We start from the raw sequence: 24,665 nt of genomic DNA, 5'->3' as shown, positions 1-24,665 counted from the left end.
ATTAATGACATTTTGGCTGGAGAAAATTGATTGTTGGTAAATTAAAAATTATATCAAATTTTTTATTTTCTTTATTTGATCAAATTTGCATTTGATACGAAATTGTAATTAAAAGTTTAAGTGTAAAAAAAATTTACCGTAATATTCTAATGTAAATGAATGAATGTGTAAATAAAAGGAAAATAAAATAGACTCAAGACAGTTAATAGATAATGTACCAAATATTTTTTATTGGTGATAGAGAACTATGCTAGTAAGTTTAAAAGAATTTTTTATCATGATTAATAAAAGAATAAAAAATAAAGATGGAAAAGCCTTATGGCGAAAAGAGCTTAGAATAATTTCATCCCGTCTTCTCTCAAAACAAAAGTTATCGGATTGTCAAATTTGTTAATAAACAAATTTTCAATTTTACTTGATGAAGACGTCATACAAAACTTTGGATAGATGTCGTTGATGTGAAGAAATCCAGCATCACCGTTTATGATAGTTTGATGTGGTGTTACAATACATAATCTCTGTTAATTCTTCTGCATCATGAAAAAAGCATAGTCCGTGTATATCTCATGAATAAAGTTGAAAAAAGTGAGAAAAAATGTTTTAGTAATATATTTTTCGTGAAAAAATTTTGAAAAGTGGACAAGAGAAAACTTTTTATAAAGGTTATAAACCATCAATTAAGCCCACACTAATCAACAATGGCTAAAAAACAAATTTCTAGACATCATTTTGATCTTAGAATGGAGCAGTTCAGTCAACAAATAGAATAGAGTTGTTTTATATGGTTATCTCCTTTAAAGCCTTTACGGTAATCTTAATGTCCATATTAAGATAACGCTTCGATAAACGGTCTCATTAGAAAGAAAATTCGCTGAGGCCACTTGAAATAATATATTTGGATACTAATTCCTCCATGATAAAAAGCAAAAGCCATCTTATACATCTGCTGCTATTTGGATCAAAGCAACCGCTTGGAAAATGCTACTAAATAAAAGAGCTACTTCTAAAACTCTACCAGTGTATCTTCAAGTGTCAACCACAGCTATCACGAAAATGGGTTATAAAGCCAACCCACTGTCTAGCACAACAAAAGTTGCAGGTATCTGGATTTCATGAAAACCGATTTCACAACTGGTTGAGTCTTAAAATCTATTTCTTCCCATTTCAATTTCCAAACAGCAAAGTCTAGAGCTTAACAATTATAAATAGTTGCACCAGAGACAACTAATGTCATGTAGATGACTTAGCTGCAATGGCATATACAAGGAGGATTTAAAGGTTGAACAGCTGCCCTAAACCATATTTCTTAACTCTTTCCGCTAGATCAATTATTATTTTTTTTTAATTTACTATGTTTATATAAACATTGAATAAGTACTCAACGCCTCCCGTAAATAAGTCTCTATCAACGCTTCTGTCAGATCAATAAAAAATGATCGGGAAATAAATTCGGATTTTCTGTACCAGAAACTCCACAAACTTAAAACAGGTTTTGGTCAACATAGCTTTAATAAATGGAATTCTCTATCGCTCGTTGCAAAAATTACGAAAAAATTAGTAATAAGGGTTTCAGTTGACATATGTATGCGAGTAAAATCTATTTTGTAAAAAAAAAGTGCGTTTTTAAAATTAAGTGCAAATTTTACGCCTGTTTAGTTATAGGTATCTGTATTTTATGATTGTAGAACGCAGAATTGTAGAATTGTTTGAAGAGACAATGTGTCTTCGAGGAAACGAAGAGTCAATGTGTCTTCGAGGAAACGAAACGATGAGAGAATGTGTCGTCGAGGAAATGAAGACACAATGTGTCTTCGAGGAAACGATGAGACAATATGTCTTTGAGGAAACGAAAAGTCAATGTGTCTTCGAGGAAACGAAGAGACAATGTGTCTTCGAGGAAACGAAAAGTCAATGTGTCTTTGAGGAAGCGAAGAGACGATGTGTCTTTAAAGAAACGAAGAGATAATGTGTCTTAGAGGAAACGAAGAGAAAATGTGTCTTCCAGGAAACGAGGAGACGATGTGTCTTCAAGGAAACAAAGAAACTATGTATCTACGAAAAAACGAAGAGACATAGCTTACTAAGAAACATCATACTAGTACTGAGAGTACATATATTTTCAAATTACCGTAAAATGTTATGGAATGAAATAAAACTAGTTCACAGCATTTACGATATCTATATGAGTCAGTTATTAGTATCTATACAATGAGGTTGTAGAACGCACTTTAGATAAGAAATATGAGACTTATACTAATAGATACATTCTTCAAACTGTCATTACATAAATAGAATGAAAATAGTTTTTAGCATTTATGACATCTTTATAATTCAATTATTGTTGGGTGTACTATAGACTTGGGAAATACATTTCAGAAAAAACTGATAAAATATTATCTTTAAAAAACAGCGTATATTACTTCCTAGAATTCCATATCTTTCAAATACGATTGTCGTACTAATAAGTATGTTCTTGAAACTGGCATGAAACGTTGTGGAATAAACCGAAACTAGTTAATGAATTTACTTTTTCCAATTCAATTTTTAACTTTAAAGAAAAATCCATTAGTATTTAAGACCGTAGCGGTATACTCTCAAATATATTAGAGCTATAAAAAATTATGGCTGTTTGTTTAACGATTCAAGGCATAATTCACTTTGCTACTTGCTTTAGCTGAAATTCAAATCAGCCGAAAAATAATGCAGATTGCATTTTAATTATCATGTTGAAGCAGAAGCGTGCTTAGCTAAATTTAAAACAACATTTAACAGAACAAATACCACAATTCATTGACAGCTCGGGGCGCAGAAGAAACGTGAACGTCTGAATGCAAATAATCAAAACATGAGTAAAAAATTCTGAAATTGACTTAAAACAACGATTAAAATCATAAAATCAATTTAACATTTTTGCAAATAGCTTCCAGGCGTCAAGCAAGTTTCTTTTCGCTTTATTTAGCATCTTTCACAAACAACAATTGAAGCGATACAACAAAAACTTCCACATCTTCTACGAGTATACTCGTATACTCGTACATTGTGGATCCCGCACAAGTCCACATTTATGCGATACAGTTGGTTTCAGGTGAATAAACTACACAAAAACTGTCCGCCTTTTCATAAAACTTCACTTTATCTGCGCTATAATTATTAAATATGCCTATTTGTTTAACTTTAAATGACGTTATTGTGCGGAACTTGATGTTCTTGTTGTTGTTGTTGTTGTTGCTGGAACTGTGACCCACAAGAGCAACCTTGCATTTATGTCCTCCTTGGCAATATTTCATCCTGTTCATGTGTCGTTATGTTGTGCTTAGTTTGGCATGAAGTAAGCTCGAACTTAAGGCAAACTTGAGTTAGGTTATTTATGAGGCGTGCGTAGGGGCGTGCTTTGATTGTTGATCGACGTTCTGTTTAAGGCGAAGACATACGTGGACCACCCTTTTAATAGATGCCTAATTACAGTGTTTATAACAAGAGGCGATTACTAAACTAACAACAACAGCAACCATAAGCAAACCACAAGCAATAAAATCTCATGACTTAGCGATATTGTGTTGAATTTATTTTGCTTTATTTGGTGGAACTGCACCAATTTAAGTCGCTAGTCGTCTTGTTACCACTGGTGGAGTTTGTAGAGTTGGTAGTAGTCAGTTTGTAGCTTTCGCCACTACAGCCTCCAGTGATTTGTATATGGTATTTGCCGTACCAGCAACTTTTTCTTGGTTGGTGCATTCCTGTTGATGCTTTATAGTTTTTTATATTATCCTTTTATCCTCCTTTTTCTCAGTTTGATTATTGATTTTAATCGAAATTGCTGTAAATAGCCTGTTTCCATCAGGCTTGATATGCAGTTTATAACACTTTTGGCATGGCTGTTGCCGTGTGGTCCTCAATTGTTGACATACTCCTTAGCAATAAAATGTTGCTTTAATATTAAAAGCATCAATTTTTTTTTTTAAATATGTTTCATATTTTAGTCACCAAATTCCTGAGTTATTTTGAGAAAATTATGAGAGACAGGTTTTCATTTATAATTACAGAGAATTATGTATTAAAAGCTTTTATATTGAACCGCTATCAATCAATTTCCATTTTTATTTACAAATACTAGTAGAGATTAGTAGAAATATATATTTAGTTTTAAACTGAATAGTTTGTATCTGTAATATCGAACTGATACTTATTTAAGTAATGGAAAGATAATTAATGTAATTTTAAAAGACAGATTTTATTTTACCATACAACACAATTCCGGGGCACACTAGAATTCAAGGCAATGAAGTAGTAAACAAACTAGAAAGAAGAGGCGCAGCTTACCAGTACCTAATGTGTTCTGACGTTTCATTTTTAACTTCAATTTCATTGTGTAGTCTTTAAGGAAGTCAACTGAGTTGCAGCCATCTATTTGATATGCTATTGATATCTATTTGATATCTATTTGATATGCTATTGAAATCTATTTGATATATTGATATCTATTTCAGCGTATGAACCGAGAACGATGTGCACCGAGTACAAGCACTTGTAAGAAACCGATTTCTTGAATCCCGAAGAAGAGGCAAATCTGGCTAGATGACACTGAAAGAGATTTAATAGAGTTACACGTGAACGATTTGAAAAACTTGGAATCGAATCGAGTCAGATGGCAAAAATTGGTTGAGGAAGTACTGGTTCAACCAGGATTGTTACGCTGAAATAGAAGATGAAGATTTGTGGGTAACCAGTTCATCGTTTCTATTGATTTTTAGATAATATAGAATATATGTGTATTGCTTTTATTTCGATTAAGTGCCCCAGGCAGAGAAATATCTTGAAGTTGCATTATGTGTCAGTGTTATATCATTCCATAACAATCAGTCACCTGTGTTAATGTTATAACTATCATTGCCAGGTTTCATTATATTTCGCTACATTCTTCTTAAAGTTTGAATTTTTTTTTTCGCTAAGCCCAGTAATTCATATTAGCTACACTTCTGTCTTTCCTTCTCTCCTATATTGAGCTATGTTCAGAGATCTAAGAGTAAATGAACCTACACCCGCTAGCTAAAAATCACAGTACTACTGAAGTGGTAATAAAACATCAGATTGGGATGAAATTCTATACCTTACCACTCGAAAGTTTCTGATATCTTTCTGTCAACCAACGAACTTATTAAGTAACGTTATATGTAGATGATCGTTTAGCTCTTTCGAAATTACTTGATTATTATTTCTCGGTACTTGTTTATTCAATCAATCACTTGAGTTTGGCTGCACGTCGAAAATCAATCTTTTTTAGTGGGGAAGAGAATACAAAGTAAATAAAGTACTGACTCTCAGAGGGTGGAGCACTGCAGCCATGACTTATCTTTAGTGTAACTTAACAACGCTAACTGAGCAGAAAATACTCTAGCTTTCAAATCAAAGGCAAACTGTCAGCTGTTGAGAACATCCTAACTTTGGGCGAAAATAGTAATGTCTTCTCATCTAGATGAAAGCCAAACAGAATGTAACTAGAGACCCATCTCGTTGAGATAATAACGCAGACTATGTTGGCCTGTCAGTCAGATAACCATCGTTCTAAGTAATAACAGATCATTTTGTGAAGGTGGTGAATTAGGTTTTTATAAAATATAACCAAATCAAACATATTGCTTAATTTAATATGACGTAGCTTATAAGATTATTAGTAATAAGAGTCATTACTTACAGACAAGTTTATACCAGTAATCCATATATATAATACACTACCCATTGAAGCGTCTTACTTTTATATATCAACAAATATGTCTACTTTTTTTCTACAAAGGCAGTCATTTAAGTGAATTTATCTCTAATATGAATTTTTTTTTTTTTGCAATTATTTTGGTTACATAAAAACTATATTTAAATGTCTATGTCTAAAAGCAATTAAAACAAGTGACTAAAAAAACATAAGGTATGAAACCACACAGCAATGGATAAACCGAAATTGTCATAATAAATGGATTATTGCTTGTATTTAAGCTAACGTGTTGATGGTTCCGAATGTCTACAAATATAAATTAACCACTCGGAAAACATATACTGCACTGCGTGTAATCCTGGCACAGCAATGTCATGTAGTACTTGCAACAGTTTTTGCAGAAATTGAGGAACTGCACCGGAGTTGCTCATTATCTCAATCGCTGAAAGTTGCCGCATTGCATGCGAACGCGTTTAAATACAATTTTGCACCGAACACTTTTAACATGTCTGCTAAGCATAAAATACTTGTTGTTGCTGTTGTTAATATGTTGCAACTGAAGATCAACAACGGAGCTTCAAGCGATGCAACATTTCGATGCAGATTTGTATGTTTAAAAGCTGTTAATACAAACCATATTCCACGATAGCGAATTCCGTAACGCACAGACAACGCACGACGGGATGCAGGCGCCACTTTAATTCAACGCCACATGCCTTATTGACCAATCAACCAGGTAAATGGCCTATGCATTGCGGAGTTGCATCACGCATTGGATTCATATATTTAGATTTGGTATTTAGGCACTTGTCGCGTCATTAGCTCTTCTGTAACCCACATGACCGATGGCGATTGTTGCTCTTACTGTTACTGTTTGTGTAATGTCGCCAATGTTGACAGTGTCATGTTGCACGTTTGGTTATACATTATTAGAGTTGTACAACTGTTCCAAACGCCACTGAGTTGCACACTAAGTTGAAATACCAAGACTAACCAATACATTAATCCATGATCGATGGCTAATCTTCGAGATGCAAATTCAGATAATTTTAGAAATACCAATGCGTTTCTTATGTTGTCACACAGGTGACTCAAACTGTCGCCAGACCGCTTCCAATTTATGCTTGATCTTCTATAATAATTCACATGGCAACTGACGCATGACTTGTTTAGTGAAATGCTACCTTCGTCATGTCAACATAACAGGATTATGGTAAGTGCTGTTTACATTTCGTTCAATTGGAAAATAATTGACAAAGATCAGAAGCCAACATAATCTTGATAGATCTTTGATGACGGTTGCTTCTTGAGAATTAAAAAATGTCATTTAGGTCAAGGTTGTGCACATGATATCCATTTAACAAAAAAATTAATGTGTAGAAATTATTAAGCTGAAATATATCTTCATAATACATTAAACAATTGGGTTTTGTTACGTTGTATTGTGAAATCTCTAGTCTCTCTGAGCGAGAGACAATGTACAAAAATAAGAAATTATACTTAAGCTACCTGCTTAATAGAATTAAAATACGCCGCATTTGATTTGATTTGATGAAATGGTAGATTATTTCATTAAAGTATTAAATAATTATTTACTTAATTTTTTACTTTATAAAAAGAGTACATTACGGAAACTCTTGGGTTGTCGCAGCGGTCAAAGTCAGACTGGACAAGAAGCATTGGGATGCGCTAGGTAAAAATTCAAGCAGCTTCCAAGCAGAAATTGACGCGATATTTAAGTGTGTACTCCTCAATATTGAATAGAAATACTCGGGATAAATCAGTAATACTGACAGATAGCCAAACAGCTATCAAGGCACTAAACTCCCATCAGGTGATCTCAACATTGGTGCAAAAATGCCTTGAAAATCTAAATCTGTTCGGCGAATTAAATCAGGTGTCGTTTTTCTGGGTACCGGAACATAATGGCGTACACGAAAATGAAAACGCAGACAAACTAATCAGAAACGGAGCAGCCACACCACTGTGGAGCCAGAACCATTCTTTGGACATGGACATAGTACCTTCCTCTATCTCATGAAAATAAAGGAGAATCACAACAAACAGGAACACTATAATAAACTTCCAGGAGTAGCACAAACAAAGTCACTTATCAAAGTCACCTATGAGAATAGGAGATACCAGGATTGTTGGACTTCAATCCGCGAAGAATGTTAAAAATCATTAAAGGAATCTTAACAGAGTACTGTAAACTGTAAACTGGACATATAGGTGATTCAATTGAAAATTACTATATAACATTATATCTCAAGCAAATAAGAATATATTGATACTAAAGCTTAAAACAGCAATACCCGCAGAGGAGGTTTTAAAAACCTTCACATTTAATATTTTTAACTAGAATAATAAACTAGCATCCAATATAGTCACAATTGGTTTCTTAGTCACAAAACTTCTTTAACTTTTTTGTTTACTTTCTGAAATTGAAATGTTCTCACAGCACTTGTTTTACTAAAGCAACAAGTATCTTACATGCTTCAGCTGCCGAACTCAAGTAGATCTTAATCAAGTGCACAGTTGCAGTTTGAATTTTTTAAACGCACAATTAAAACAGTGCAAAAGTAACAAAGTCCACCTCAAACCCAAAAAAAGAACAACTCAAGTGGTGCAAAAATGTATATTCGTGATAGATCACTTCGTCCGATAAAGTACAAACGTCAGCTGAAAATTAAGTTGTTTCTTTTAGGTCTCTTATAAAACAAGCGAATAATTTAATTAAGCAATTCTTGTAGTTTTAGTAAATCAATTTGAATAGCTATTTAGAAAAAAAACTGAAATTGTACACAAAGCTAGTAATAGATGGGTTGATGTACGAATTAATGCCAATATTTTAAATACTCTTTTACAACGGTTTGACTTTGAAATGAAAGTCAACGAAATACACATCCAGGTATGTTAAAAATTAGCTAATGAAATAAATTAGCTAGTAATAGTAACTAATTGAATAAAAAAGCTAGTAATAGATGGGTTGATGTACAAATAAATGACAATATTTGGAATACTCTTTTTCAACGGTTTGACTTTGGAATAAAAGTCAACGAAGTACACATCCAGGTATGTTAAAAATTAACTAACTGAATAAAGGAGCTAGTAATAGTAACTAATTGAATAAAAAAGCTAGTAATAGATGGGTTGATGTACAAATAAATGACAATATTTGGAATACTCTTTTTCAACGGTTTGACTTTGGAATAAAAGTCAACGAAATACACATCAGGTATGTTAAAAATTAACTAACTGAATAAAGGAGCTAGTAATAGTAACTAATTGAATAAAAAAGCTAGTAATAGATGGGTTGATGTACAAATAAATGACAATATTTGGAATACTCTTTTTCAACGGTTTGACTTTGGAATAAAAGTCAACGAAATACACATCCAGGTATGTTTAAAATCAACTAATTGAATACAGGAGCTAGTAATAGTAACTAATTGAATAAAAAGCTAGTAATAGATAATACGAATTGTTGATGTACGAATTAATGCCAATATTTTGAATACTCTTTTACAACGGTTTGACTTTGGATTACAAGTCAAAGAAATACACATCCAGGTATGTTAAAAATTAACTAATTGAATACAGGAGCTAGTAATAGTAACTAATTGAATAAAAAAGCTAGTAATAGATGGGTTGATGTACAAATTAATGCCAATATTTTGAATAGTCTTTTACAACGGTTTGACTTTGGAATACAAGTCAACGAAATACACATACATCATCACATGTTAAAAATTAACTAATTGAATAAAGGAGCTAGTAATAGTAACGAATTGAATAAAAAAGCTAATAATAGATTAGTAATATAAGGGATGATGTACAAATTAATTAATTTTAATCTTAATTATTATATTTTCAAAATTATTAAATTTGTATAGTTCCAGTTGTTCCATAGTTCTTGTAAAAGAAATGTTATATTCTCTTTTTTTATCACTGGTATTGAAATATATGTTTCAATACGGGTGATAAAGAAATATATATTTTAATACCGGTGATAAAGAAAAGAGAATATAACATTTGATTTTCACAAGAATTATGGAACATCTGGAACCTTACATTTTCACAATTGTGTAATTTACTTAATTCAAAACTCAACCTGTCATTCTTGGACATTGTCGCATAAAATGCTACAGATTTTGTATTTGTCTGAAATAAATTGAAGTACGCTGAATATTGGATATTGTCGCCTAAAAGGCCACATATATTATGTTCTTTTAAGAGGACAGCGAATATGTGACGGACCTCCTATTTTGTATTCGCCTTACATTAAATCATATAATGGAACCTCTTGCTTTGATCATCCATTATATCTTATTGTGTTATAATAAGTTTTTATTCTAGTACGTCTAGCCTCTTAAGTAATCAAGTTTACTATGTAATCAATTTCTGTGAAATTGTGAAAACACATAAATCTGTGTACATTCAGAAAGCCTAATAATAATAAAAGGCTTCTAATATTACAAAAAGTCTGTAATAACAATAAATTAATCCTCATTATCATGTATTATGTATCTTTATTATCTATAAAGATACATTCAGATCTTTAAAATATTCGAAGCCCTTTATATCAGCGCCATGAGTTACCATTTTTCAAGCATATATCTTTCTTAAGTACAAAATATGTTATACTGCATAAAGCCAGGGGAAGAGAAGATTTAAGCAACTAAAACAACTTCCTAAAATGAGTTAGGGGCCTACATTTATACAAATGTTTATCTAATATTATTGAATAATGACTGTTTACTAACACACCAATTATTTTTTAAAGTCCACAAATTATCTAAAACCCCTTCCCAAAGTATATTTCTGGTTACTGATCTGTTACATGGCCTTATTTAACTTAATAATAATTAGTCAGGTTATATCAAAAGCATGTATTCGTATGCCAATATATAAAACATAAAGTTTCAATCATAATAAAATTATTAATACATTGAGGTTATGAATAATGTTAAATTTCTTTTAATCAGTTCAATCATTTGAATGAAAAATGATTTTATACAAATGAAATGTAAATATTAATTATTATTATATTACGTTAAACTATATTTCTTTAACTATGTATGTATATAAGTTTCAATTCAAATAGAAAATATAAAAAAGGATAACCCAAAACTTGTTATTTTACTCGTGAAACCCCAACGAGATACTGATAAGAAAACATGTTAAAATATATGTCCTTCGTAAGTTTCGAATAGAGTTGGTGTTGAACGAGATAAAATCCCGCTGTGAACATTTAGGGTGCAAAATCTCAGATTAAATTAAAAAAATGTTGTCTGGGCATAATGACTAAAGAATTGTTTAAGAAGATTTGAAAAAAATTTATAATAAACAATTATTTAGAATTTTTTATTCCCAGTTTTATTCAATAAAGCCACACAAAAATCCACATAATTAAAAACTAAATTTATAATACAAGCCAAGTAATCTATGTGAAGAAATTAAGACATTAATTAATACTAAAATATGCATTATTCATACCTCGAAAAAAGAAATGTTAAATAAAAATTGATAAGAGCTGCAATTAAGTGCGTGTTTTAGTGATAAAATAATCCATTTACCCATCAAAAACAAATATATTCACATCCCGCAACTTATCTAGACTCATTTCCATACCATTTATTTCTCCTTCGCTGTCTATTGTACCACTCATTTGGGTGCTTCTCTAAATTAATGTGGTATTAAAGTCACAATCTCGAACCTTAAATTTTATTGGTTTTATGTGTCTTAGCGGAGAAGACCCTGGAAATGCCAAACCCTTTGTTCAAGGCGTTAATTAAAATTATCTAAATTTATGCTAAGCACATTTCAAATTGAGTTATAATAATTTTAGTCAATTTCCGAATGCTGTATTCACAAAGCCAGGTTTGGTTGAAGTGATCTATCTGAATTTAAAAGGGTTTTTAGGAGATTGCCAGCACTTAACTTGAAGTTGTGTAATTTTGTTATTTATGTTTAATGTTAATGATTAAATTAATCCAACATTAGACAATAGAGAAGGGTTAATCAGCATTGGTAAGTGTTTTGAATTAATCACAAACTGTCAATAAATTTAGTCAAAATAAATAAGATAAAAATATTAGAAATTATTTAAATGATTATTTAAATTAAATTCAAGTTACTGAATGTTTTGAATGTTTATGTGAAAATATTTGAAAAAGCGAAGAATGGAATGGAGTATTTTTATAAACCGAAAAAATAATTGCATTTTTTTAAGATATATTTTCTACTTAAATAAATTATAATTAAATAAAATATTAGTTCTAACACATAAATTAAATAAAACACTACAGAGATCTACTAAAAAAATCCATAAAATACACATACCAGCAGATAAAGCTTCTAAGATTGGAAGTAAAGATATGAATAAATAGCCAAGAATGCTTACGAAAATCACTAAATTAAATTAATTTAATTAAATTGATTATCGTCTCAACCAATTGATATTCACTCCTGCACAATCATACTTTATTAAAACCTTGTACCTAGTAGTAAGTGGTAAAAACTGCAGCAGTGAATATAATGACTAAGCCCCTGAGTGCTGAAATAATCAGGATAGCTGTAGGCACATGACTGTAGAACAAGTTACAGGTGATAAATTAAATTTGACAAACAGGTTGAGCAAAAATGCTCCATGCGGCTTACGGTGCAGTGTTTTTATGAGTATCTATCCGATTGGATGATAGAAGATGTTAGGTTAATTATCTAACCTAAATAATCATCTGTAGTTCAATTACAAATCATATAAGTCGACTATGTCTAATTCTAGTCTACAGAATTCTCAATCTTAAGGAGTAATCTTCTTCTTTGAAGAGAGTTAACAAAAAAGAATCAATTAATCTGCTCAGGCCTGTCAATATCTTAAAGCTGCCGAAAAATCCTGAAGAGTAAACTCATTGTCGTGTTTCTATCTAAAGAGACATGACTGTAGTAATGTCTTATGTGGAGGGTTTAACCACTTTTACTGACGTCTCTGAAATAATGGTGTAGGTGTAGGTAATGGTGTAGGCAGTGGAGATATCTCTTAATAACTAAATAAATCTACTTATTATAGGCTTTTTCATCATAACAGTGTTTTTTCATCATTGCTGTCTGTTGCATCGATGAATAAATTCGAAGCTTTTGAAATGTGGTGCTATCGACGCATGCTGAAAATAAACGGGATAGAAAAAATTACAAATACAGTGGTACTTCGGCGTGTCAACAAAGAGAAAGAAATATTACAGACAGTAAAACGCCGTAAGTTAGAGTTTTTTGGTCATATTCTGAGGCATCTGGAAAAGTACGGACTACTGAAATTAATCATTAAAGACAGAATTGAATGCAGACGTTGCCCTGGAAGACGAAAAATATCATGGCTGAAGAATTTACGTCAATGGTTTAATAAAAATACAAGATCACTTTTACAAGAGGCTGTAGATAAAGTCAAAATAGCAATCACGTTAGCCAACGTTCGAAGCGGACAAGGCACCTAGAAGAAGAAGTGTTTATAGACGGAGGTGATTATTTTTAAAGAAACTGTGGCTTGTCTGGAAGTGTATAATATATTTAATAAGAATATATACCTACTATCAGACAATCAAGTTCCTTCAAATTTTTGAACTCAGTTAAATTTACACACAGAACGGTTTTTGATTGCTACACATCTCTAAACGGCATATAGCCATTTTTTTACTTTGAGTTCTTGGTCAAATTTATTGTATTATATTGCATGTATTATATATGCGGCAATTGCAGGGCACACGAGTCAACCAGACAAGATGCTTCAAGTAATCACTCGGAAGACCTTGAAAATCTTAGTATATCGTTGACATCATGTAAACTTTTTTTAAAGTATTTCTGTGCTGAACTTTTAACAAAAGATAATAAAAGGTATGCAATTTGGTCGTGTGCTGTTTAGAAAAAATCCACTAATCTAGTTAAGGTGATCCGCAAAGAAATCAATTTTATAGTATAGGTTTATAGGTTTGCTCACAGTTCATAGCCGGTTAGCGAACTATGGTAGAAGATTCAATCTACTATTTAATCATTTTTGTCGCAGTTGTAGGAAAGACGATAAAAGTGTGTCATATCTACTTTTGTATTGCTCAACGCATTGGCGGTGCTATTTTACTAGGGGGCCTCTTTTATTAAGGAGATCCTTAATAAAAGAGGCTCGTGGGAGATACTGTGATCTTCAGTATCTCCCACGAAGAAGCATTTTAGCCTTCGCCAAAGGATCAATGTGGTTTTTTTAACCCCAGAATTTTTTTTATGCGGTCACAGAAGCGACCAACAGGTCTAGGTGAATCCTTTGGATTGCTGGCATAACCTGAGCTAACTCTTTGTCTGAAGAGGACGAATAGTGCCCAAAAAATTTAATCATTTTTTCTTTAATTATATTTTGTTAAAGTATTAATAAGTAAGATTAAATAAGTGAAAGTCTTATTTTAAGTTGAGTAACCTAACATATTGCATTTCTGCAAAATGAAACTTAGACGAACATTAAATATAAGGCATACATAAATATGTATTTATATAAATAAATATACACTATGTATTTATAAATATGTAATATCTACCAAACTCGAATGTTCATTGTAACATTATCCGTGTTGATAATGCGTGACTAAATCTCATTAATCACATTTTAGCAACCCAAAATACACAACATATATGTGAACCCCTTGCAAACTGATGTGGAGGTAAAAAACTAAAGAAAATCAAAAACAAAAACAAAACCAAAAAATAATTAATAATAACCATTACTTACATAAACAAACAGAAACTTCAATAAAACCCTAAAAGCCTTGTTAAAGCAAAAGGCAGCAACACCATTTTTATAGCGCATACTGCCGACATACACACATTAAACAAGCCGCAGTAGCTTAAGCAATTGCTAATGGGGGAAAATTTAACCAAACACACACAGAGAGAGAGGAAATGTTTTGTATGTTGCAAAGGCAACTCGTTAAAATGGGGTGGACAAGCATAACACTCGTTCGCGCTCTCTGCTGTGTAAACAAATTCAACACTGCTAGTGCCGGCCGGGCGCTGCCTACCATTTTTGCTTTCTTTTGTTTTGTTTTGTTTTGTTTTTGTTGCTTTCAGTTGCTATTTTCGTACACATATCTGTGGTTAGTTTGGCTACCGTTTGTGACGTACCGGTATATGCGAGTGTGTGACGTTCACTTATCTGCTCTTTTCTTATTGGCATTAATGTTTGTATCATGTATTTGTGTTGGTGATTATCTATGTGATTATTTTGAGTTAGTAGTTGTGAGTATATTTTTAATATTCTCTTCGCTTATTATGGTATCTCACAGGGAAATTGGGCGGTACTTATACGTAAAATTAGAGAGAATATTATCAATAGTATTGTTTTTAATATTAAAGCATAGAAATTAAATCTATTGCTTTGAACTGTTATAGATTTTTCTGAAAAAGTAGATATTTACTGAGATATTTTATTACCGAATATACATTGAGGCTAATTTATGTACAATCAAGAGTAACGAGATATACTGTAAAGCACTTTTGTACACAATCTATATTACATTTATTTATATACTTTTGGTCCGATACTGTAAGAATCTTATATGAGGGTTAGTTACTACGTACAAACTAATATTTCTCTAGATACCTATTCATAAAGGATTCAGCGGTACAAGAAGGATAGTGTTATAGTTGCCTTGATAGATCCTAAGTCTTATGACGGCATGGTGATATGTACTTAGAAACATCGAATTTACAATAAATTGTTTACAAAGGTATAAATGTTTATAAAAGTTGACACAGATTTCTCAGTCTATTTAGATCTAAACTCAGATCCATCATGGATTTCTCAAATATACATGATCTCGTTAACACCATTTTTCCAAAAAAAGTTATTAAAAGAAGCAGACATTAAGTATTGAGAAATACTTAATATATTATATTAATGTAATTTTAAACAATATTTCTAAAAAGGCTGAAATAAAAATGATCATGGCTTACCGCCTTTCAAGTGCCTGATGTTCTCCTAGAAAAAAGTTGAAATAAAGATCAAAATTTTTCGTAAATAAGATAGTTTTAAAATATTTTTAGAGGGTACAAAGTCTTTAACTGAAGGATTCTCTAGTTCTAAAAACAAATTTACACAAAAAATAAAACAGTTCTTCTGTTAAAGAACTGATTTCAACTAGAATTGAGGAGTTAATTATTCCATTTTTATAGTCTCCCATGCGAAAATTTAGGTATATATAAATGATCTATTAGATTACTTATATGTATATTATTTTTCCAACTAAATCAAACAGTACTTAAACCATGAAACATATACAAAGAATTACTTTTGCAATGTCATCATATAAAAAACATAATTTTAAGTGAGATCCAGGCAGATATGTGTTTCCTGAGAGACCGTTAAGGGATCTACATTTCTCCACTTTCTGCTATTTACACATAATAGGAGGAAAACACTCATAATATGCAAAATTTTTCATCGACCTGGCTTTTTATTATAAGACCAGGTCCAGGGAACTCATTGATAGAAACCGAGCTCATGCTGCTATGTCAGTTGCATTCATTGGTGTACACTTTACAGAATTACATTCGAAAAGACTGTGCCTTCCATTTAATACTTATTGTATAAGTTGCGAAAACTTGGACGTAGAAGATACAGTTTAACACCTTCTCTGTGAATACCCAGTCTTTTTTTAACAAAAGGAACAGATTTTTATGGAAATAATTTCTTGACAGTCTGTCAGACTACCATCGGTAAGAACAGACGATTACTAAAAGTACATAAACCCAACTGGAAGTGTATCTGCATGGATTTCTTGCGAGGAATATGGTATTAAGAAGGTAAAAATTTGCAAATTATGTAAGGTAATAGGATATCTGGCTATCAACCATTACAACCACGATCCAGACAAAAGATATTGATGTCATTATAATGTGTATCCTATTTGTACCGAATATCAGGGACGACTATTTAAAGCCACGCAAAACTAACAGCTTTAAAAAAATTTAATTGACTTTTTTTAGGACGTAGATACATAAATTTAAGATATTAAGAAAATATATATTATATTTAATGTTTAGATATATGTTACTTATTAATTTTGTTTATCAATAAATTCTGGACGTGCGTATAAAATCAACAACTTTTCTTTTCAATCCTATTCCTTAAAATTAGGGCTTTAATAGTATTTATCAATAGCTTCGACGACAAAAAGCAGCAGTATTTGTCCAAAGTCTTTTAAGTTTAATATTGTAAAATGAAATGAAATCAAATGAAATTGATGTGTGGAAAATTATTAATGTGAACTTTTGCGTCGCACACTTTAGTATTACAAGTCTAAAACTGGAACCTTAGAGCTCAACAAAAGTTATTATATGTTAAAATTAGTATGTGTCGAATATTTTAATTAAAATAATAAGCTTTCCTTCTAATGCATTCTGATTTTATATGATTTTAGAATAATTATTATTTTAGTCTATTTCGTATGTCTCACATTGGAGCATATTCGAAACTTTCTAATTATCTATGGCAGATAAAAATAATTTGGTTTAAAAACAGTTCAAGATATATTGTAGGCCAACTGAGTGCTCTAGCTGTTTTGAGCTAGTGCACTTAAGCACTTGTACTCTTTTTTAACTCGAGGTATTATCAAAACCCCTCTTTATACCTTAACTAGATTAATGTTTATTACTTCATCAGACTAAGCAATAATTGACCTCAGATCTGCATACCTCTCCGAGGAACCTGTAACCCTTCTGAGATTTGATAACGCTGTCAGTTTTCGCAAATAATTACAGGGCTCTATCCGATATGTATTTTTTGATGGGATCAATCTTGATGTCCTTGAGGATGTCATTCATTCTAATGTACCATGGAACTTTGAAAAGTCTTCTCAGAGCCTGGCTTTGTGCAATTTCTAGCTGGTGAATAGTTGTGTTTGAAGCTTTGTTAAACGCTATACAACCATATAGAAGTGACTTACGAATTATTTGGTTAAATATCAAATATTTATATATATGTACATATATATTAAGTGTAATGTCATTCAGTAGTAGTTATTAATGCAATGGAATTTAATTTAATTTTAAAAGCACCTTCCACCACAGCCTTTATATTGACTAGTTAGTTCCAGGCTCTTTGTCTTTATTCATTTGAAGACAACTTATGATATTTCATAAAATAATAGACATAGCCTCAAATTAAAAATTTGTGTTCATCATCATTTTGGCATCACAGTCCAGGATGGACCATTGCCTCCTCTACAAAACGTCTCCATTTTTCTATGCATTTCGATTTCTTTCTGTGTTGTGTTATTTTCATCGTTTGTATGTTGTCTTCTACATCTTGTAACCAACTACGTCGCGGTCGTCCTCTTTTCTACTCCCCTCTGGCACCTGGTTGAAGCAGAGTCAAAATAATTCCATGTTGCTAATTTAAAATCGTTGTCCTTTATACGTTACGTAGGTCGATATCTCAGGGGTGTTCTTCTCCGAGGCAGTATCGTTGAATTCGTGGCAATAAATTTTATAACTGATAAGAGGTCGCCAGCCTCAGATCAGGATCCTATGGAAAAATTTATATTAGAGTCCCTTTTTAACTTGAGTTACATTAACTAAAAAAATACAGAATCAATATTTAAGTCATTTTGTGAAAATCAAGAGGCAGTATTAAGTGATACTTCCCCTACTATGGTCAGTTTTAATCAGTATATTATAATTGAAATATGAAAATATATATATATAAATTCATATATTTGTATATAAATATATATACCACTATAAGTACTTATGGATGTATATGGAATTAAGCTCACACAAGAGTATCTGTACACACCACAAAAACAACTATGACGCAAAGAAATAAAGACTGCCGTCTCTGCCATTGCGAAATACGACAATGTAGTTGTGCTTGCTCTCATAGATACAAACCGGGTAGCACACACCACTACTGTGCTCTCTTTCAACCGCACAGCAAAGTGGCACAAAGGTGTAAACTACAAACAGTATGTGGAACAGAGATAGCTATATAATAGCAAAAGAATCTTGAGTTGGGCGAAACGCAAAGCAAAGATACTTTTCTTGCGGTGAGTTTGACATACGAAATCAGTCAACAATTTAGCTTTGCCGGCGCGTGTACGTTTTGGGGCTAGTTTGTTGTGAGTGCGAAGAGACGTTCGAAAGCAAAGATAATATTAAAAAATTTTAAAAACAAACAAATAATAAAAGAAAATAAAATTCAGTTAAAAGAAAGTGCAGGTTTTGAGTGTTAAAATAAAAAAAAAAAAAAATTATTATGATATATAATAAAAAAATTATTTAAATTAGTGAAAAATAAACAATTGCTGCTTTTAAGTCCTCAACCATTTTTGTTTTAACATTAAAAAGTTAAATATTTAATATAAAATCACTTGCAAATTTATTTTGTATTTAATTTTTCAAAAATCATAAACGCATTAAAAGGTTTTTATTAAATCTTAAACTCCCTCACATTGCAATGCTTGTGCCGTCGGATATGATAGCGGCACAGTCCAAAATGGTTTATCAGATGAATAAATATTGTGCGGATCGCGTGCAAACGCGTAAAGCACAGATACACAAACAAATACAAGAAGTTTGTCGTATTGTGCAGGATGTGCTAAAAGAAGTGGAAGTCCAAGAACCGCGTTTCATATCCTCGCTTAACGATTACAATGGCCGTTTCGAAGGTCTTGAAGTGATCTCGCCCACTGAATTCGAAATCATAATTTACCTTAATCAGATGGGCGTACTGAATTTCGTTGACGATGGCACATTACCTGGTTGTGCGGTGCTTAAATTAAGTGACGGTCGTAAACGTTCGATGTCGTTGTGGGTGGAATTTATAACCGCTTCGGGTTACCTGTCAGCGCGTAAAATACGTTCGCGTTTTCAGACTTTAGTTGCGCAAGCGTGTGATAAATGTGCCTATCGTGATATCGTTAAAATGATCGCAGACACAACGGAAGTTAAGTTGCGCATACGCGAACGTATTATTGTACAGATCACTCCCGCCTTTAAATGTGCCGGTCTATGGCCGCGTTCTGCATCGCATTGGCCGTTGCCTGGCATACCATGGCCGCATCCAAATATTGTTGCAGAGGTTAAGACTGAAGGTTTTGATATGCTATCGAAGGAGTGTATTGCATTGCAGGGTAAAAACTCAGCAATGGAAGGTGATGCGTGGGTGTTGAGTTTTACAGATGCCGAAAATCGTCTTTTACAAGGTATATATATGTAATCAACAATTTAAGTCTAATAAAAAAAATAATTTTGAAAATGGCAATTGCCGACGGTACTTGATATATTTATAATTTTGCTGAATTAAATACAATTTCATAGGATATATCTTTGAAAATCAGTTAAGAATTTACATTTAAACTAATTACTTCAATAGAATAGATTAATTTAATTTATTAAACGATAAAGGTAATAGTTATAACAATAAATTAATTATTGTAGATATGTATAGCATAACATAAGGTTATAGTTCTTTCAAATAGTAATTCAAGCCACATCAAGGTTACCATTGTTGAGTTCTATTAGTAGTTGACAGACACAAAATAAGATATATGCAACATATGATAAACAAAATTATTCTTTTAATATATATGTATCAATATATCAGATTGGTTAGTAGCTTGTTTTCTATAAGAGAATGAGTTAATTTGATTAAACCAATTTAGACAGAAAGTGTTAGATAGTTTCTTTCATTTCGCAACTCTGGTTAAAAGCGAATTAGTAAATTCCGATTGTTCTGACTGGTCTCCTAAAATTACTTAAACCTTTACCATCTCGATACTAGTTCAATCCAAGGACAAATGGGTCTCGATATTCAACCGATTAGTTCTTTGCATTAAAGAAATGAATCTAATTATTATAGATATATATATAGACATCTGTAAAAGAAACAAGTTAGCTGTTTTTAATTTACATTCGCTACGTCTCCCTTTTCAAGAAGACGAAGATACTAACCGATTTCTGTTTCTTTTAGTTCAAATTAGTTGAAAAAGAAACTCTTAAGACAAACTACTTGTATCTTTAGAGAAAGGTTTTCTAAAAAGAATTTAGCGCGGCTATTGAAAATTGGAATAGATATTTGAGTATATTTTGAAGTACTAGTGTATCACAAAACTTATGTTAACTAATTTAAAAGTATAGATTTAATATTTTTTTAGAAGCAGAAGAATGATTGAATATGATATGACACTAAATAGTCGTACAGCTCTAAATTTTAAATCTTAGACAGATTAAAAATCTTAAATCTTAAATACAGACAGTATAGCTTTTGTTAACAAGTGAATGGGTTTCGAAGAAGAAACGGCAGAAAAGTATATAATTTTTATGAACAACTAGTATGTTATCTTGAACATATCGATATTGGTCACCAATTATACAACCCATATTGCTTTAATTTTGTGAGCTTTTTAAACTTACTCTCATTATTTACTTCTAGTATAAAATAAAATATAGTATTTAATAATTTGTATATATCGTTCTAGGCCCTTAGCTAAGAATGTACTTCGGGACACGCTTTCAGATAATTCCCAAGATTTAAAAATATAATTTTTATCTTGTTAAATTATCATAATGCAATAACAATTAATATGCATATGCATAAATGCAATCATTCGATTCATTATAGGGAGGCCTTCAGTCCCTCAAACCCCTATTCCATTTCTCAACACTACTACGTGTCCATTTTCGCTAAAAACATATTATTTAATATTAATACATCTTCAACTCTATAAACTACAAGATAATTGCAGAGATGCATAGATTAATATTGATTTATTTCGTTTATATTTTCAACAAAATACTTATATTTCCGTTATGCAAATCACATATTACTAAGCAAAACATCAACCACAGTCAACCTTATCATAAATATTTTTAATCGGTCCCTAGTGCTAAGAATTGATAGATGTCATAAGTTTATAACATTATGTTGAAGACGTGCGATCTTGCGAGTAATACCTACCATTTAATAAGAGCGTTCTTTTCTTCTTCTTAAATCGATAAAAACATTATAGAAATGAGCGTTATAGTTGAAATCATTCCAGTTTAAGATAGATCATGACCGTAACGTTTTTTGGATATTTAATAGTTCGAATTTGAGTCATATCTCATTCATAAAGATCGTTACTGCTCTATAAAGAACAAAATGATATAGTTCTTGATGACATTAATTTCAGTTCAAGAAAGACCTGGAACGTTATCTTTTTCTAAAATATATTCGTTTGGGTTTGGAATGTGTTTTGAATATGTTGATTTTCATGAAACGCAACATTACTGATAACAAAAAATCGGAGAAGAAGTATTATATATGTACAAAGAACTGCCAACTCTAAATCTAACATAAATAAATATTATGCTAGCAAAGCTGGACTATTCATATAAATAAAAATAGGGTGTGCTGTCAATGCTATTTTCGTTTGAATATACATATGTATGGATATACAAATGTTGCCTAGAAAAGTGATAGCCTATAGATCTTACAATAAATAAGGTATAGCGAAAAAGTTTCATGCTAAGATTCTATATCGTTAAAGTTTTTTTTAAAATAGATGTATTTAAATCTAATTTAATTGGATTAAATATTTTTATAAGATATTCATGAGTAAAGTTCTTTTTACTGATATTAAAATAACTTTTTATATATTTAAGAACTGGATTTTTAACTTGATCATCCATATAAAGTCCAAACTACACAAAAATTGTGTAAAATAAGAATAAGTTTCTTTAGGTAACATAGCATAAAATATTTTTAATGATAAAGCATTATGCTCTATTAAGTTTTCAAATATACTCAGTTGCAAATGAAGTAAATTATCTATAAAAAAACTAAATACTGTGATTTGGTATATTACACTTTGTAATATTCACAGAACGAGTTACCATCAACAAACTACTTAATGAGTTGTTTATTGACTAGTTTAAAAGTAATACAGAAGTTAATTAGTAAACATGCATTTGACCAGTTTTAATTTTTATATCATTTGCAGTTATTTCAATATATATTTTTTGCATATACTTAAGCACTATCATCATTAAAAATTATGCGACACGAAAAGAAATAATTTTTTCGTAGTGTTTTGTAATCATTTTTATAACTAGTATGACTCAGGACGTCACTGTATACGTATTGTGAGGCATACCTTTGATGTGATATATAGTGATATTTATGGTAAACATACAAGTTACTAGGGGACAAAATTATATTTAACTTATCGCTTATAGAACAAAAACAGAAATTCCAAAAATTATTATATCTCTGATCTCAAGAATTTTAAAGTATTATTTTAAAGTATAAACGAACTTAAAGTATTTATCAATAAATATTTTAAACTAACAAACTATAAATGCAGTTTAATAAAATTTGTATGAACATTATATTGTTTATTTGTGAGAAATTAATAATACTTATTATCAAATTAATAAATCTATTTGGGCTCTTTTTCGTGCATTCTATATTCATAATAGAGCAAAAGAGCTTACTATTCGTAATATAATTGAAACTTTAAGGTTAAAAATAGTAATAATGTTAACAACTCAACTCGACCAAAATGTAAACACTGCAAAAAATAACGGCGTTTGTAAATTAAAATGTGGATTAAAATGGAAAACAATCAATCAGACGTAGTTCTGAAGAACTTTGGCTTGCTTATGATATCCCATGGAGTATACTTCATAATATATTGTAGCGTAAGGTGTACATAATGTAGTCAACTTAAGAACTAATAATTATATGAAATCCTGATTTGAACACTCAATTAAAAATTCATTTCATATAATGATATGTGCGATCAATACGTCTCTACTGGAAGTTTTTGAAGTATTGATTTATAGAAGAATTTCAAATTTTCTGTTACTATAGTCTATACTTCCCTATTTCTCAACTCTATTCTACTCAACTGCTAACTTTCAATAAATTGAAAAACAGCCATTTACAAAGATACCATCGTTGCCAACTCAAAGAAAATTGACACGTTCTAAAACGGCTCCTTTGCAGTCTGCCAGCTTTTTACTATGGTGCCATTTAAACCTCTGAGCGATCGCTTGAGTCGTTAGTATTCATTATTATAATTATTTATTATTTTTTTATTATTTATTTTTGAGCTAGTTTCATAAATGTTAGATGTTAGCAGATAATATTACTAGATAATATCTAGATATATAGTTATCAAAATATATACATATTGCTAAATATTGGCATAAAAGCTTCACTGATTCCCTTGTGTTCAGTATTTCATATTTTCTGAATATATCCAAAGTTTAGATTAAAAAGCACCGATACCCGTAGATACTGTAAAATGCAGGAAAAACTTCCATCCATCTCAGGTACTCGTGCAGGTAATGAAATTAGTATTTTCTTATGGCTTTTATTGAACTAAATAAGGTCTGTCAACTTGATTCAAAAAAAAAAACTGTTAGGTTTGTTTAATAGCCTTAACTTGCCCGGTTTAACTCAAGACACTCTTTTAAGAAATAATATATTAGATATTATAGGTCATACCATTGTTACTACTAATAATAATAATTTTACAAATACATGATTACTGATATCTGAGATATAAATTAAGTGATTTTTGTTTTGAATTGAAATTAAGAAAATTAATTAATTAAGAGAAAATTTAAAAATATATAACATATATCATTCTCGATTACACTTTGGTACTTCACCGGTCTTGTTAAAAAGACAAAACTGAATAATTATTTTACTGTAATTATTATTTAAAACTTATAACAGATAAAATTAAAAAAAAAATTTTTAATTTTAAATATTAACAATTTTCAACGCAGGAAATCACGCAAACTTCTTAGTACTTAAATGAACTAATATTTTTATTTATTCCTGTGTGAATTGTGGAATCCCAATCAGCTTCTAGTATTTTTATTTTTAATTTAGATTATTTAAAAACGGCTATGACTTCAACGTATT

General features: G+C 31.0%; 2 protein-coding genes across 2 annotated transcripts in view; one reads left to right on the top strand and one right to left on the bottom strand.

The window, feature by feature from the left end:
- LOC119670772 (glutamate receptor-interacting protein 1) overlaps positions 1 to 24,665 on the bottom strand; it is a 391,907-nt gene that overhangs the window by 162,570 nt on the left and 204,672 nt on the right. The window lies entirely within an intron of this gene.
- Positions 18,820 to 19,964, top strand: LOC119673326 (protein mab-21-like). Its single transcript, XM_038084589.1, has one exon. The coding sequence runs from the start codon at positions 19,203 to 19,205 to the stop codon at positions 19,962 to 19,964; it is 762 nt and encodes a 253-aa protein (XP_037940517.1). The 5' UTR covers positions 18,820 to 19,202.

This window comes from Teleopsis dalmanni, chromosome 1, assembly GCF_002237135.1.
Source record: "Teleopsis dalmanni isolate 2A chromosome 1, ASM223713v2, whole genome shotgun sequence".
Classification (NCBI taxonomy): domain Eukaryota; kingdom Metazoa; phylum Arthropoda; class Insecta; order Diptera; family Diopsidae; genus Teleopsis; species Teleopsis dalmanni.
The sequence above is the reverse complement of the archived record's forward strand: the minus strand, read 5'-3'. Positions and strand labels throughout refer to the sequence as shown.

What these genes read in the sequence shown, in the direction of transcription:
- LOC119673326 (XM_038084589.1), top strand. Translation starts at nt 19,203, where the DNA reads ATGCTTGTGCCGTCGGATATGATAGCGGCACAGTCCAAAATGGTTTAT.